The sequence below is a fragment of the Strix aluco genome, chromosome 4 (genome assembly GCF_031877795.1).
Source record: "Strix aluco isolate bStrAlu1 chromosome 4, bStrAlu1.hap1, whole genome shotgun sequence".
NCBI classification, from domain to species: Eukaryota; Metazoa; Chordata; class Aves; order Strigiformes; family Strigidae; genus Strix; species Strix aluco.
The window spans coordinates 10877875-10894950 of NC_133934.1; the positions used below are offsets into that span (position 1 = coordinate 10877875).

Consider the following 17076-nt stretch of genomic DNA (forward strand, 5'->3'; position numbering starts at 1 on the left):
AAAACTGTGCACTTGGGCTTTGCAAGATAGGTAACGTAAAAGATGTAGGTACTCGAATTAGTGTTGTTTCCAGAGATGCCAACCAGTAGCAACTCTTAACTGTAATTGATTTGCTTAATGAATTGCAGACAATCAGAATGCAAACTGTAATACTGCTTAGATGCCAGATCACTGCTATAGATAGTTAATCTGCAGCACCTATGCTCTAGTAATAGCAGAAATGATTTTATGTTACTACAGCGACCTGTAATGAGCAGATTTCTCCTACTTCCCATCTCAGAAACTGTCCCTTCCTGCTGATTGTAGGAGTAGTGAGAGTGCATACATAGCGTGCAGGCTGTGGCTGATGTTTTGAGCACTGTGCCGTTTAAATCGTCACAGGGATGATCAATAGTCCCCAGCTAATGTCAGACTTTGGCTATTGATACCTAGACAGCACTTTACAAAGAGCAAACCTTAAGGTCAAAGGACATATAGTAGAAGTATATCACCATTCATCTCCCAGACAGACAGGTGGGGAGGTATCTGAGCTATTGAGAATATCTAAGTCAGTTTTTACCAGCTCTTCCCTACAGAGACTGGTTCCAGAAAGCTGAAGTCCATTATTTCCAAATCCTTAAGCATAACAGAAACTAGATGCGTGCCTTTTTTTCTAAGATCCTACTTTGCTGTGGTTTCTGATGATTTTTGGTTTTGGTGTTCATCGCCTGGGAAGAATTTTCCTTTTTTCATAAGGAAAAGCGTTCTTAAAGACTTTTTTGAAAGGAATCTGATGGTTACAATAATAAATAATGTAAAGCTGGATTTTTAAAAGTAACTAAAGCAGGTAGAGCAAAAACTCCGCAATGAAGTCCAAAATAAAACAAACCACTGTTTACAGTATAAATACAGATGGATTATTTCCTCTAACAGGTGTATGACTTATTTGTCAGTTGTGTTGGCAGTGTATGCTTGCTGTAGCTGTGTTCCACTGCAACATAAATAATTCAAGTTCCTTTAGCAGTAGTGGCAAAAGGTCTTTTCTTTAAATTATTTATGTAGCATTTTATAATGCTTTGTGTTAAGTATACTATTGCTTTCCTCTGCTTGAAGCCATGAGGGTAAAGAATCAATTTGTTTAGAATGGTGTTAGAGACTACCAGGAATTGCTGGGGGGAAATGCGTTAGCTCCCCTTATCCCAAAGTTGCAGAGGAACAATGTGCAGTACAGTAAGCCTAATCTGCACCCAATGGGTTCCGGGACGTTACAGCTGAGCTTGGTATGGATTCAGAAGGATGGCTTTCAGTGAATGGCTTGAAGTATTTGATTAAGTGGCACCACAGTGGTTCTTATCAGCTTTATCCAGGTAATGTATTTAGTGATTAACTGGAATATCTTAGTTATATGAATGTATGCATTCCAATGATTACAAGGAATATGTGTAGCTTCTCACAATAATAAAAAGTATTTGTACGTTGAAAAAGTATATGGATTTTGTAAACAAATGCATACAAAAATATCCTTAATTGTATTCAGACTTACTGCTTTATATGATTGAAATCAAAACTTTCAAAGCCATCTTATCCTGAATACTTTCAAGATTTTAGTTGATTAAATGCCTGCATTTTCTTACATAATGCTGGTTTTGTAAAATAAAACCAAGACCCTCCACAGAATGTGCAAACACAAAATGTGTAAAATACTGGGTTTTGAGGATTTTTAGAAAGCATTCTGTGTCAGTTCTGTATTTGAAGAAAGTAACAAATGAAACTGAGTTTGCATAGAAAGTAGTACTTCCTTGTTAGGTATGGTGGCTTTTGAACAGAACAGAAATAAATTTAGGTCCCAGGGATTCGGGATGCTTGTGTAAGGAGCCTCCTTTTACGGGTAATGCAAGACAAGTCAGTGCTTCTACACAGTAAGGAGAAAGCAAGGCAGGCATTAGGAGACTTCACAACACTGTTAAGTTGTCCGTGTACCTGAGTTGGGATTTTCGTGGTAAACTCCTCTGGCATCCTGAGATCCCCAATAGCTAGTTTTCTTTTTTAAGCATTTAACTAGAAGGAGGAGGCCACTTTGCACAACAGCCTTGCAGTTAGAACATTTGAGGGTGGGAATCAGGGCTCTAAGTTTACTCTAATGATTATCAGACAGTGCTCATTAGACAAAATACGTGACTCGGTTGGAAAGTTTCTCTATTCCTGCTTTCCAAGGTGGGCTGTGTGTACCTAAGAATGCACGAGTTGTGAGAGTCAGGAAACCTGACACTGAAGTCTTACATTGGAAACATTCCTCTGCAAGAGGAGCGGAGCAGCTTATACAGTCTTCATTTAAGTGTGACTTAGATAAATTGTGTACTAGCGTTGGTGAGGTTTTATTCTTCCCATCTGACCTTTCTTTTTCTCTGATTATACCTGCAGTAGGCTGTAACTGTTTTAATTGCAACTGTTGATCTATGTGGTAAAAGAAACTAGAATAACCAAGCCTTTTCTGGGAAACAACCTTGTTTTGTATTGTTTTCAGGTTGACAGGTACCCCAGCAGAAATCTGTACAGATTTTAAAAGCAAACTGACGGCATTTTTTGCTTTAAGGGAAAACAAAGGAGTGTCAGGTTTAAGTATGAATTCAGATAGCTCTTTCTGAAAAAATATGAAATAGCTAAATGAAATCCACCAGAACAGAGGCAGTTTACTGTGAATGAGTAATCCCTTAATGTTGCTTTAACACATTGGAAGACCTGTGCCAGTAGCTCTCAAAGTTTTTGAAAATGCAGTCTTATTTTGGTTCATTTGTTTTCATGGGACCTCCAGAGTTAGAAGTGTATCAGAGGAAGGGGAACCCAGTGTAGTTTAGAGCAAATGTAACTCTGACAAGCTTGAGAGAGTGAGCAGCTGCCAGCAATTAAAGGTAGTTAGCAGTCACCCACTGGTGTAAACACTCAGAAATTGTAATTGCAGTTTGGTGTTGCTGCCTGCCATAGGGAAATCGGAACAGCCGCCACTTGGAGGGAGGAAGGTGAAGCTGACCTGCTAATGACTGCTGTGCCTTCTGAGTCCTAAGGCACTGTGACTTGTGGCTTTAGAGTTGAACACTTTGTGTGGCCACTCCCTAATTTCCCTCTGTCAGCCAAGTAGGTTTAAAAGGTTTGGTATGTGGGATGAGTTTACCTTTCTGATTTTGCCTGAAAGGAACTAGGAAATTTTTATCACTCATCACTGGAGAACGCTGGGGATTGAACCCTCTAGGAGTGAGGCAATATCTGAAACTGTTCCAGATCTATCAAGAAGTGGGTGTCTATTTATATCCTGGACTGTAAAATAAAACATATCCATCTGCAGAGTTAAAGCAAAATACTTCAGATAATAAATTTAGATATCATTCTCTTCAGATTCACATTAGCTTCTTTCACAATAGTTTCACTGTGGTGACAGGTATTCTCTAATGAAGCTAACAGTTGACTTAGAATTGCTATTTCATATGTCTTACAGGAAAAAGTGAATAAATATTTGTTATAAGAAAAGTTGGCATTATTTGCTGAATGTTTTAATTAGCTTTGATTAATTTGATGATTAGGCAAAGAAAAATATTTATAAACCTGATGTGTTATTATGGTCTTTCAATATTATCCTTGTTGAAAATATAAAATTAAATTTTCATTCTTCCCTAATCTAATTCTGTATCTTTGTCTTATTTGTCTTATTTTTACCTTAAATAAGAGCTTTGCTTACAGACATTTGCAGTAGTTAACTGTTACGTCTTAGTAAATATTTCTGAGCTACAGAATACATTTTAAAATTAAGTTTCAGAGCTATTTTTTAATAAATTTTTCTTATCTTTGCAACTATCTTTATAACTTTTTCCTATGCTTATAACTGTCTCTGAATGGTCTTTTTTGTTCAAAGTTCATACTTCCAGGGAGGAACAGTAATGTTTTGTAAAAAAGAATTTGGGAAGGCAAAGCGCTTTGAAGTGTATATAACAGAAAAAGAGACCTTGGGAGATCTTATAAGGCAGTAATTTTGATGTAATTACTCCTTAGTTAGTCCAGGTGATTAACTGAGGAAAATAAACAGCAATAAAAATGTTGCTGTGAAGAATAGACCATATCTTACTGGTTGTGAATTCAGTTTTCTCTATCAGTTTACATTTATAGTAAGCTGTATATTTGCTTTTCCATTTGGCATAGAATTATTGAAGATATCATTTTATGAGGATATTATTTTCTCACATCTATGACTGCTAATTTTTGAAGAATTTAATGTGTACTCTTTTTTTTTTTTATCCCTTCATAGCAGAATCTCATTCAGTTTGGCATCTCTCTAGTGCGACCTCTCCTGCTCAAAGCAGGATCTGTTGTGAGATCAGACCAGGTAGCTCAGGGCTTTATTTAGTTGTGTCTTCTCAATTAATTAAACCTCAGATCACCTCTGTGAAGTGTGTATCTCAGTACAACTATACCAGTTTTACATTTGTGTAAACCAAGAGATGGAGAGAGTGGTGATCTGTAAAAGGGCGTACAACAAATAAATGACAAGTTTGTGAATAGGACCCTGTTGTGTATAGTTCCCTCTTTTACTTAAAGCAGCCATTTCTTTCACCTTTCCACTTCTGTGAACAAGTGGTCACTTTAAGAATTTTTTCATATATATTCTGTTTACTGGTATGTGACAAAGATGATCTGGGGTTAACACTTAAAATTATTAGTTACGCTGCTACACAAGGGTGTGTTTTCCTGAATTCTCTATGGGTTCTTGTTAATTTGTTTTTCAGAATACAAAAAGCACTTCTGTTTTTTCAAAATCTAAAGAATCTATTCATTTCTCAGCTTGGGGGTCCCCAGATTATTATGCTATGTTGGCTCGAGTCAGATAAAAACAGGGATCTGTTTTTATCAGAAACCGTGATAAATTGAGGATCTATGGTTCGATACTTCTGCTTGCCGTGGATGAGGAAGGCATCCATCACTAGCTCATTTTCCTTAGTATTCTTTTCCTCAGTTGACTCCTTTCCTAAATTTTCAGTATTTAATAGGAATCTTTCATGGAAAACTTCGCAGAGTCCCTGTCTCTACTGATTTAAGAATATATGAAATTTTGCTGTCTCCTATCACCAAATAGTTTTTGCCCACTTTCTGGTGAATGGAGGGTTCTTGAAGGTCTACCTTCCTTGGATAATCTTATGAAGGAGTGCAGTCCATGGTGTGAGGAGTGTGAGCAGAAAGATTATGTCTAAAATATTTTATTACGTGGAGGAAGAAAAAAGATTTCCTTTTGTGCCTGCCTTTTTTGCTTCTGGCACGGAATTGCTTTTAAGACACTATTTTATTTGCAGTGGAACAGAAGAAAATTGAGAGATGTTTGGGGTCGTTTTTTCCATGCAGGTGCTCCTAGTAAAAATGGGGAGAGGTATTTGAAGCCTGCACTACTGAGCTTGAGCAGGACGTGTGATAAATCAAGTAAACAGTGCTGAAGAGTAAAAGTGAATAATACTTTATTGACAGATTTGTTGGTTTTTTTTGTGTTTTGTTTTTTTTTTAATAGAGCTGAATAGTACTGATTTAAAAGACTGCATCAGTGAAAACAGCCTCAGTAGCAATGCTAGTCTTCCCAGTGTACAGAGCTGTCGACGACTTCGAGAAAGAAGAGTTGCAAGCTGGGCTGTTTCATTTGAGCGTCTTCTTCAGGATCCTGTTGGTGTTAAGTATTTTTCGGTAAGTTTTAAGGGACAGTAAGAGGCCTTTCAAAATACCTGATACTGCTGCAGTAGTTGTAAGGACAAGAGATATGAGTTCATTTTTACACAGTTGTTATCTGAGCATCTTTCTGAGTTAAAACTGGTTCACAGTTGAATAAGAGTTCATAATACATATATTGCCATGCATTTCTAGATAGCAAAAGTTTCAGATAAAAATGGAGGCTATATTTTGCTTTGTATCTGAACTTTTAGAAAGCTTCCCCATTTTGTAAAACAATTACATTTTGTTATATTTGTAACCTTTGTACAAGAAAAGGGCAGTAGTTTTAGGAGTTTCCTAAGAATTGGTAATCTATTCACGTTTGCCTACTGAAACGTTGGAAGCCATGTAGAAGATTTTTTCAATTATATAGTGGCTTATCTTCCAGCAAAAGGTTTTTAGAAATATTTTTTTGAAGTAATGAAGGTAGCTCAAAGCACTGGTTAAAGCTGCAGCTTGCAGGGATAGTGTTGAGTATTTGCAAAGCATAAATTAAGCTTCTTCACAGCACATTTATGAAGTTGTAAAGAGCATCATCTCTATTTTACATGTAAGGAAATTGAGGTGTATGCACCTTCGCATTGTTGCACTGAGAGTATGCTGCTGATTCTGAATATGTTACACAAGGACAGTTTGTGCTGCCCAAATAATTTTCACAATGAGAATATAAAGAAACCTATGGTGTAGGAGATGTAGATTATTTGAATCTGCAGTAACTCAGAAAGACTTCATTACTTGATACAAAGGATTAAAATACCAAAATGATTAATAAGTAGACTTCCATCTTAACTGGTGTGGGAACCCAAAAACACATTAACACCTGTTTGAGGAAACAGAGAAGATGAAAGGAAAATAATATATCCTGGATATTGTGTTCCCCATCTCTCCATTTTTCTCAGCAGAGTAGCCTTGGAGTTATTAGAATTTCTGCTTAGATACTGAGACTTTTCATCAGACTGAAGGAAAAATCACAATTCTGATCTGATGTTAGAGTCCACCTGCAAAATGCTGTAGTTTGTGCAGGTGCTACTGAAAGTTTAGTTGGTAAGCCATCAGTAAACTTACTTAGGTACACTTAAGAAATTGCCACAGTACTATAAAAGTTTGAAACTTAAAATACTTAGAAAGTGGCTAATGTCTTTTTATTAACTTTTCAGATTAAAAGGTTAAAGTTACATTTCACTTCAGGAAAAGGCAGCCTCAGATGTTCAAGAAATTTTACTTCCCCCCCATTTTATTCTAATTAGAAATTATTTTTATAAACATTGCAAAAGTGCGTGTGTTAAAGAAATACACAATTTAAAGAAAAATTAGGGAATGTTGAGATTCATTGTGTGCACCACCATTTTCTTGAGGCCCAGGAGAGATCCAGAGCCATTGCTTGGATTTGCTTGCAACCTGGCTATCATAACACCGTAGTTACAGCTTTCTGCCAGTATTCAAGAACATTGAAGCATCAGCATTTAATTCACGATTACATGGTGAGCATCTTGGTACATTTGGGATTCAGCATGCATAGGCCTTTCCTGAGGACAGCTTTGTCACAGAGCAGGAATTACTCTCTAAGAAGAAGAGATTTTGCATGTTTCGCAAATACATTTTGCATAATAGTCTGCTGATTAGAGCAGTCATCCAGGAAGTGAGACACCTGATTGCAAGTTCCCTTCTGAAGAGGTTCAAACCAACATCCCCAGCTTCCCAGCCATGTGTGACAACTGCTAGGCTACATAATGTTCCAACTGAGGCACCACTCAGTGTTCCTGATGAAACTGAATTGTTGTACAGTCAGCTGTGCCTGGATCATGCGGCCAGAAAGAAAGCAAGCAGGAGATTGACTGTAGATTTGTAGTGAAGGCACTCAGTGGGAAAGTAGGCAGTTAGTTGGGTTCCAGTTCCTGCTCGCTAATTTGATTCTCTTTTAATCTGTAATTACATGTAAAATGCAGAAACGTCCTCTGACTACTCTCTGGAGTGTCTTTTATACATTTGGTGTCTCAGAGTAGGTATCTGGAGAACTTCTAGTTAAAATTGAGGGCTTGCTAGTGGATTTAAACCCCCTGGATTGTAGTTTATCTCAATTGCTTTCTTACAGTTGGATTCCTTAAACTCTAGGTAAATCTTAAAAGCACAAGTAAAGTTAAGTTTTAATTATTTATGTGGCGATTCCTCTTAATACTGCTTTCTGTGACTGCCTTGTATGTTAAGGAAGCTTGAGTGATATCAGTGTGACACTTGAGTGAAGGTTGTGGCTTGTGGGCAGACTTAAAATAAAATTTCCAATTAAACACTGATACCTAAAGCTCTAAAGTATAAACAAGCATTGTTCCAAATACATGAGTGCCTAGATTGAGTACTGATTTAATTTCTGCCCCCCCCCCCCCCCCCCCCCGTGGTTAAAATGCTTCAGGAAACGTATACTGAGAGAATACTGAATTATACAGATTTTAATCAGGGACAGTTTGTGGTTGTACAATTTCCCAACTGAATGGGATCCCAGTCTTCATTCGGACTTTTGGATGCTATATATAAATGTCCTGACTATTGTGTGTTGTACTGGGAGACTTTTTTCTTACTCTAAGAGTATTTTCCAAGGAGAACCCATGTAACCTCATCAGCAAGGAGTGATAAAAGATTTTTTGTAGTTGCCATGTGACGCAGAAGGATGCTGTAATGAATACAGAATTGATTATGGGCACTGCTCGATAAACATCTACTCTATTATACTAGTAGAACTGCAATTAAAGACAGCTGGTTTACAGTGCAATATTTAAATGTAGTTATAAATTATTTAAATTTTTATTAAAAGTTTATTCACTAGTTTATACACTACTTAACATGAAGTTTCAAACTTTGTACATGCAAATGATTTGATTGTAACCTGATGGATTCTTCTCAATTGTATGCATTTAAAAAGAAATGAGAAAGAGGAGAAGCACTAGGGACGTATTTGACAAATGTTGATTTTTACTTTAGAAGAAAACTGAATCGTGAGGCTGATTGAAATGTTACCAATATGCAAACTTATCAAGCATTATAAATCTGTTGTTTGAAATGGCAAGTAACTTCTTTTCTTTGAGACATTTATTTATTTGTTTATTTTTCTCCTAGGAATTTCTACGGAAAGAATTTAGTGAAGAAAATATTTTGTTTTGGCAGGCCTGTGAATATTTTAACCATGTACCTGCACATGATAAAAAAGAAGTAAGTCAACGTTGTGTTTCAATACATGGTGTTGCTTTTTCAAAAATTGTTACTTCTTCAACATTATTGAAATTATTGAAGCTGTGCTTGGTCATTGTACTGTGACTTCACTAAGATAGGCTTGGAGCCTCAGTCTAATTTTCTCAATCCCCTGAGAGTACTGTCCCAAGTTTAAGATGTTGGATATATTTACACTGCATTGAAATGCAGAGGTAGCTCTGTAAAAATGAGCTAAGGTATACTGGATGTTGAAAAATCCCCAGCTGCAGTATCCCAGTGCAAGGGAGTGCAGAGCAAGTTAATTTAACTTGTCAATGAGAGGCAAAAATTAGCCTCTGTTGCGCTTTTTCAGCTAGACTGCCTCCACTAGCCAAGGTAGTGTGTTTATAACTAACTCTGATATATCTGGTGCCAGAAGTGTAGCCATGTTTGTTCACAGATTATGAGATTCTTCATCTCATCCTGTTAAGATATTCCCACATTGGTCAGGCAGTTTTGGTGAATTTTGTGCAGGTTGGCAACATTTCTTTCTACACCACAGCCAAATCTAGTCAGTTCTACACTGTGGAAAGGGTTTAGTCTTACAAGTCCCTCTTTGCTCTTTTGTGGACCATTGAGTTTTTTTCCCCACTTTCTTCTGTTTTCAAACAATCTATTTTCTGAACACCACCATTAAGGGCTCTGAGCTCAGTTTGGTGTTTTTTTCATTATTTCGAGAATGTGGGTGTTTCAAAGTAAACAAGTTAAAAATAGACCGTGAATGTTTTTGACTGTAAATATTCATATATATACTTACCTTTGTCTAACTTCAAGAAATTGAAGCTTAAAGGATTTATTTAAATAGTAACTGTTGTGTAAAAGGCCTAAAATCTAAAAAAATCTATTCTCCTTTATAAGATAGCATTTGATGTGTTTCATTTTTATTATTTTCAGTTTGATTATTTTAATTTTTATTTTGATGACAACTTTTACTGCTTAAGAAATAATTGATGAATATTTGTAGTTTTAAAGGAAGAACCCTATTTATATGCCTAAAACCAGAAAAATCTGTTAAATGAAAAGTGCTTATATATTAAGAAAACTGGAATGGCTGTGTAGTTTTGGGTGGAATATATCAATGTTAGAAATGCCTGTCTAAAAATATGGTTTTAAAGCAAACATACATTTAGCATTTCTTTTCTGCAGCTTTCTTACAGAGCTCGGGAGATCTTCAGTAAGTTCTTGTGTAGCAAAGCTACGACCCCAGTTAATATTGATAGCCAGGCACAGCTGGCAGATGATATTCTCAATTCCCCTCATCCAGATATGTTCAAGGAACAGCAACTTCAGGTAACCATAGAAAACATGACTACTGTACATTTATGTCTATTATCTTTTCCTTTGAAGTACTTTAAAATCTATAAAAGTAGTTTCACATGCTGTATATTTTACTGTGTATAAAAAGGCATTGAAGTCAAGATCACATAGATTCTGTTAGCAGAATAGAAAAAGAATGTATAATGGAAAGCTGCTTGACTGTTGTTCTGTACATTTGCATATGTGTAGAAAATTGCCATTAACAAAAAAATAATCTGAGAAATACTCTTATTGAAATGAAGGTTTAGTGCAAGTAAATAATTCCATGTGTTGTAACACCATTGCATATGATGCTTGCATATGGTTTCTTATTCTTTTCTTTAGTGGACAATTGTACACAAATAGTGTCTAATTTTGGTTAAAGTGGTTTGTAAAATATGTTGGTTGTATTAGAGGAGTCCTTCCCTTATGCTTTAATGGAACTGTCAGACAAAGAGCTTGTTAAAACTGTTGGTGTCTGAAGACCTTGGATGTATTTTAAACAATTATTGATGTTGAAAACAGAACAGTTATGTAACAACAGGATACACTTTACATTTCTGTAGAATTTAAGTTTCTTCTTTTTTCTCCTAAGTAATCTCTTTGGTAACTCTCCTACTCTAACAATTTATTAGTAGAAATAATTTTGCGATCATGTTATTTAGAAATCAAGGATATAGCTTTAACTGCATAAATGAAGCAGGTCACAATCTTAGTCTTCATGCAACCTCAGATCACATGCTTTTGGGGTAATCTGAGCAGCTGGGCATAGCATCTTCTTCCGTCTATGAAGTGAGGATAGAAAGGTAGGTCTGACTGATGGTCTGGTAGCTTCTGGCATTACAGCTATCCCCCATGCACCTACCAAGGCCTGAGGATTCTGTGGGAATTACCAGCCATAATGTTCCCAGACATTTTTTCATGCATCGCTCATCTTGGCTTTGTGGAGCCCATGCCTCAATTCCTCTTCATCCTCTCTCAACTGTTTGGTGGACCAGATGGTGTTTTTAAGTGTCTGGTGGCTGGGCTGATGCAAGTTTTCTTCCTTCTTTGAAAATGCTGTGTCCTTAGGTTGGAGGGCTCATAAGGTGGGTGAAAATGCTGATGTGAAGTGCTGCTGTGGGTCTGATCCCAGCCATGTGGCCTGTCTGGAACTGACCTGCTTATCTCAAATTGTCAGTGCCTCTGTAGTTCTCCTGTCAGATCCCTCAGTCAGGCCCGTTCCTCCCACTGAAAAATTAGGTGAAGCAGGATGAGAGTTACTTCTGCTAAAGTAAGCGGCCTTGGAGCTAGGTGTGCCAGTTGAGGTACTAATGGTGTGTTGCTTGGCTGAGGTTGGTCCTGTGTAATCAACTGCCTTGCTGGCCCTTAATATCTCGGTTTTACTAAGTGGTGGTTCTGCAGTGGATTGCTTTTGTGGTCCTGGTGGGTGGTATGACCTCTGGAACACAGAACTGTAGGTGTGTGTAGTTAGCACAGCACACCCACAGACTTTAAAAGTTAGCTGACCATGGTGACACCCTATGAATAACGCATTTGTGGTCTTTCACAAGATTTTTTTTTTTTTTTTAGATTTCAGCACTAAGCATAGAGTGCAAGGGTGCTGAACTGTGGTGGCCATCAGTTAAGTGTTACGTGATGCTGCGGAGTAGGGAGTGTTGCTGTAAGGCTGCATTGGAGTTTCAGAAGTGTGTGTGGGAAAGTGCCTTGGAAAGCACTGCTGAAACCATTAGCTCTCAAGCACTGCCTGTTGGGAATGCTGCTGGAAGTTGCTTTCTGTCCATAGCCTGACAAATTTGCCCTTGAGCCTGTCATTAAAGGTGTTGTAATATGACAGTGTGGATGTAGCCCAAATGTCTAGTTAGGGTTTCACTGTTTCTTAGAATAGAATGAGAACAAGTATTTTGAGTGTTTCTGGATGCAAGACAGTGCAGGTCACTTGAAAATAAGAATAAAATATAATTTGCTTCATGTAGAGTTGCATAAATGGATATGAGTTTTTCTACGCTTGTTTTAGTGTAAAGTTCAAATTACGTTTTTATGAGCCATATTTCTCATTTGTAAGAACAGGAAATAGCATCTGCTAGATTTTTCCAATAATCAGAAGTCATTAATGTGTAAATTAATATGGTAATAATGCTAAATGTAGGAAATTGGGGAGGTAGTGTGGGCTAGCAATGTGGTAGGGCAGATGATGATCAGCTAAGATAAAGTAGTTAAGCTGTCATCACTCCGTCCAGCAAAATTAAAAGGTTGGAAAGTTTTTGCTGTATTAAGTATATTTAATCTGCAGACTTCATCTGTGCTGTAACTGTCTTTGCATCTCTTAGGAAGAATAAAAGAAAATATTGCAGAGAACTACCTAGCATGGAATAACAATTTTATTTTCTTTTGGTGCTAGATTCTGTGACAGGAGACAACTCTGAAAAGCTTTGGATTTCACCCTGAAACTGTATTAAATTTAAGATATTTAAATACCTGCTGTATGTTAGCTGCATTGTAAAATAGTGTCTTATATTTGCGGGGCACAAATTGCACTTAGCTTGTGATTTGTTGAGTGTAACCTCTATACATTTCATTTCCTTGAAAACCTCAAGGTCAGGTGAAGTATTTTGTGTTTTTCAGTTAACTTGGTTTTTACATCTGTGTTGGTGTGTGTAGACTGCACTTACCATTTTTCCCCAATAACTAACCTTGTATCAGCAGTTCACCTATGAGTCAGTGAGATTGAGACATTTTGATATCTTGTGATTGCTCATCTATATTTTATGCTATTTTGGCAATACACCACAGTGTTATTCTGTGAATTCAACAGAACTCAAGAAACATTTCTGAGCTATGTGTGTTGTGTACACTGAAAAATTTGTTGAGCCTTGACCTGAAGATTATGTGTGCTCTGAAACTAGTTGACTTTTTGAATTTTGTCAGTGTACCTGTGGTTAGAGGATTGTATCTTTCATAGCATGAGGGAGAGAATCCCCTTCTTGAAGAGTCACTGACACCAGACTGTTTCTTTGGCACTGCATTGAGGGCACATTAGTCTTTGTACTGAGCTGTTTCAGCACATTAAGCTGGCAAAACTAACCCTACAGAAGTATTTTTTCCATAGTTTACCATGTGGAAAACAGTTTGTTAGAGGGCCCAACAAACATGACAGGTAGCACCTAAGAGGGAAAGGAAATATATTTTGGGGGCAGGCAAGAATGTAGAAGTCAGCATTCAGTTCGATTAGGTTTCTGTAACACTGCAGTGTCTTGCTGTTTGCCAGAAAAGCTTTGGGCTAATGCTTGTTCAGAAGGGTGTCTCTACACAATCAAAAATTATTTCCATCTGCAACTGAACCACTGTGGCTTAGTGATGAGCTTCCCTATAGACTCTTGGAAATACCATAACCAGTTGGGTGGTGCATACTGTTCTTCACTTGTAGGGAATTTGTCATGTCCAGAGAAGGTGGCATTCATACTGTTTTTTCAGATCAAGTGAATCACTGGAGAAGATACAAAGGTAAAAGTGTGAATTCACTTAAAGCTATAGGTTTGCAAAAAAGGAACAAAAAATTCAAACATTGTTTAGCATTTAAGAAAGAATTTTTCTTCCTTTACTTTCATAAATTTAGCTTTGGCTAAATTAGCCACATATTTGCTCCAGGCCTGGTATAGAGCTGATTCCTTCCTGTGTAGTTAAAGATAAATGTTGGTCTTGCCTAGAGCAGCCATTTTATGTAAACTGTTCTTTTTCAAGGTCTTGATTTTACATCACCTTGATTATTGAATTTTCTAAAGATATTGATCTTTTTTCTATATGATTGGGCACATGAACATTACATAATGCTGTAAATGACTCTTTGCTCCTCCCTGTGTCAGTAATTATCTTGTATATCTTGTATCATTGCATAATATTGAATATTGGGATTACATCATATTTCTGAGTTCTAGACCATAAACTTTTTTCTTGTTCACAGCAGTCTTAAAACATGCTTATATAATTTAATCATGTCATATATAGTACTGATGTAATAATCTAAAAAATATTTTAAATTACTAGCTTGCTACACGCTTTGCATAGAATATACAAAGGTGAAATGCAGTAAAAGATGGCTATGAGTATGGTGTTGTCAAGACTCTACAGTATCTCAGCTTCTCATGCACTTTGCAGAATTCATAGCGTTTTTCTGAACCTGTACTAAGGGGATAGATCAAATTATGTTTCACTTTAAATTGGTGCAGTGTATATAACCAGGTCTAAACAAAGTCATGCCTACTGCTGTTTACAGGTTAATGTCCTAAATTGTTGTGAAACAGCTTCATTTTCTTAATGTGTTATTTACACTTACGTAACCATTATCCATTGCATTTTAATTTCAGATATTTAACTTGATGAAGTTTGATAGCTATACTCGCTTTCTGAAATCCCCCCTTTACCAAGAATGCATCTTAGCTGAAGTCGAAGGTCGTCCTCTTCCTGATCCTCAACGTGTTCCCAGCAGCCCGACTTCTAAACACAGTATCAGTTCAGAGAAGTCCAATATCTCAACACCAAAAAAGGTTACCTTTGTATTGTTGTTATCTGAAAACCATGTTCTTAAATAATTGTTTTCAAGTTCTTTAGAAGATCAAAGATAATGTGTAAAAAACAATCAGAATGTTTGTTTAGTGGTGCTGGGAAATATAATTACAAAATGTTTATGTAATCAGGAAAATACTTACTTTTTTTAATCCATACATTTGAATCATTTCTAGCTATTGAATTCCTAAATCTAATTTTAAATCTTTGTTATTATTTAAATATGTGTCAAATAAAAAATAAGGATTATTTTAATGCATCAGTGCAGAAGCTTGTTTTGTTTGAATGTTGGAATTAAGATGTGATATTTCAGCCTTTGCTGAGAGCAGACACTTTATCAGAAGTTATTGGAGAACGCTTAACCCAATCTAACTCATCTTTGCAAAGGATAGTTTTTTAATTTCTTGGCCCTTACTGAACTAAGATAATTCTGTGTAAACCCGATTCAGTTGCTTAAAAATTAGACCTGTAGTCTTACTGATCTCACAACATTATTTAGAGTTTATTTTCTCTTCATGTAGATAATACCACCATAGTATTATATAACTGTATGGGTGAATTATAACTTTGCATTTTTCATGTCAATCACTACACATTAGCCCATCTGCTGTCATGTATTTTTATGATGAGGAACCTTTTTAAAAGTAGCATTTTAAGGAATGCTCCAATAACCTAACAGGAATAGTAGCTTGTTAAAACAAGTTTAGTGACATTCCTGATGTTTGTATTCTTCAGCACTAATAAATACTTTGGTTATACTTGAATATGTTAAACAGTATTTTGCCATTGTCATTAAATGCAGTTCATGTTCAATCCTAGCCTAGGAACAATATCTGACATAACAAAACAACATTCTGTGTTTTAAAAACAAGGCAAATGGCCTTTCTACATTAACTTAGGCATTACTGGTGAGCTGTGGAGACTTCTTTCATGTTTGCAGGAGCTCTTTGTGGCTTGTTTCCAGCTACTGTTTTGTATTCTCTACCAATTAGCACATTTCCATCTATGTACTTTTTTTTGTTTCCGCTGAGGTTTGGGGTTTTTTTTTTTTTTTTTGATTGCTACTGAGAGGCATGCTGGCATATACACTTGTGAGTGGGGTAAAAAAGACCTGACCATCACGCTGTCATTTTAGGAAGAAGTGTGGGAAGGTTTATTTTAGATAATATGCTTACAACTGTGATTCAACCAATTATTTAATTGTGTTTTGGTGATAGTTAAGTGGTAAATCAAAATCAGGAAGATCTTTAAATGAAGAGTCTGGAGAGGAGGACACTGAGAAGAAAAAAAGGGGAACGTTTTTCTCATGGTCAAGAAGTAAGAGTTTGGGAAAATCACAGAAGAGAAAAGAAAATGGTGATTATCCAAATGGTGAGTATTCACATTCCACTTTGTGGCAGATTTGTTTCAGCAATAGATGTGACTAATCTCATCATGTTTAGTTTGTATCTAAGTACATCCTTGGGTGTGACAGAGGTAAGAGAAACTGTCAAGTTAGAAGGCCATAGCAGGGCTAGTATCACTGGAAGTTTTGTGGAAGGAGACATACAAATAAATAGATAAAAGCATGAAAATATTTGAATTTCTTTTTGTTGACTTCCAAGAGACTTATTTTCTGCTTTCCAGTAGACTCTGCATTTCTGTGTGCTGGCAATTGCTTTTTCAAGCAGAGAGCTACTATTTTTATAGTAAGATAATTTCAACTCTTTACAGAGAAGTTCAGGAGCTATACATGCAAGTAATGCTATAGTTACAGCTATTTAAAAATTCCTCCATCTGCATTATCCTACCTTTCTTTCTTCTATTAGTACCACAGAGGTATGTTTACTTTTGAACACACCTGTTTTCACCTTTCCTGACTAAAATGGAAAAAGGTTAAAGCTGTGAAAACCCTTGTAATCTGCTGTTTTATTACTTAACTGTTTATGAAGAGTTTCCCTATGAAAGCACCTGTACATGGCCTCTAGAGGAAGAGGTGAAAGTTTTGAATTAACTCATTCCATTGAGTTAAAAATAATAGAGAAATTCCACTGAAGCACCAAATTTGGTCCATACTGTTACTGTGGTTTCTTCTTCTCTATTTTCTAGAAAAGGCCCAGACCCACAAGATGTCTTTGATCATATGAATAGTTTAAGTGTTCTCATTCTACTCGTATGTCAAAAGACATCAGAGGCATTTGCATCAGACTTAAAGTTCTGAAAGTGACTAGTGATTGTCTTAGTTTTAGTTTTCTAATACCATACTTACACTTTAAAAAATAC

General features: G+C 36.4%; 1 protein-coding gene across 4 annotated transcripts in view; it reads left to right on the forward strand.

The window, feature by feature from the left end:
• Positions 1–17076, forward strand: part of RGS12 (regulator of G protein signaling 12) — a 91133-nt gene that overhangs the window by 49552 nt on the left and 24505 nt on the right. For all 4 annotated transcript variants that reach the window (XM_074822012.1, XM_074822009.1, XM_074822010.1 and 1 more), the window contains exons 5-9: positions 5522–5691; positions 8824–8916; positions 10102–10245; positions 14616–14795; positions 16032–16185. In XM_074822012.1, the coding sequence (XP_074678113.1) occupies positions 5522–5691; positions 8824–8916; positions 10102–10245; positions 14616–14795; positions 16032–16185 (741 nt within the window). The remainder of the gene's footprint in view (positions 1–5521; positions 5692–8823; positions 8917–10101; positions 10246–14615; positions 14796–16031; positions 16186–17076) is intronic.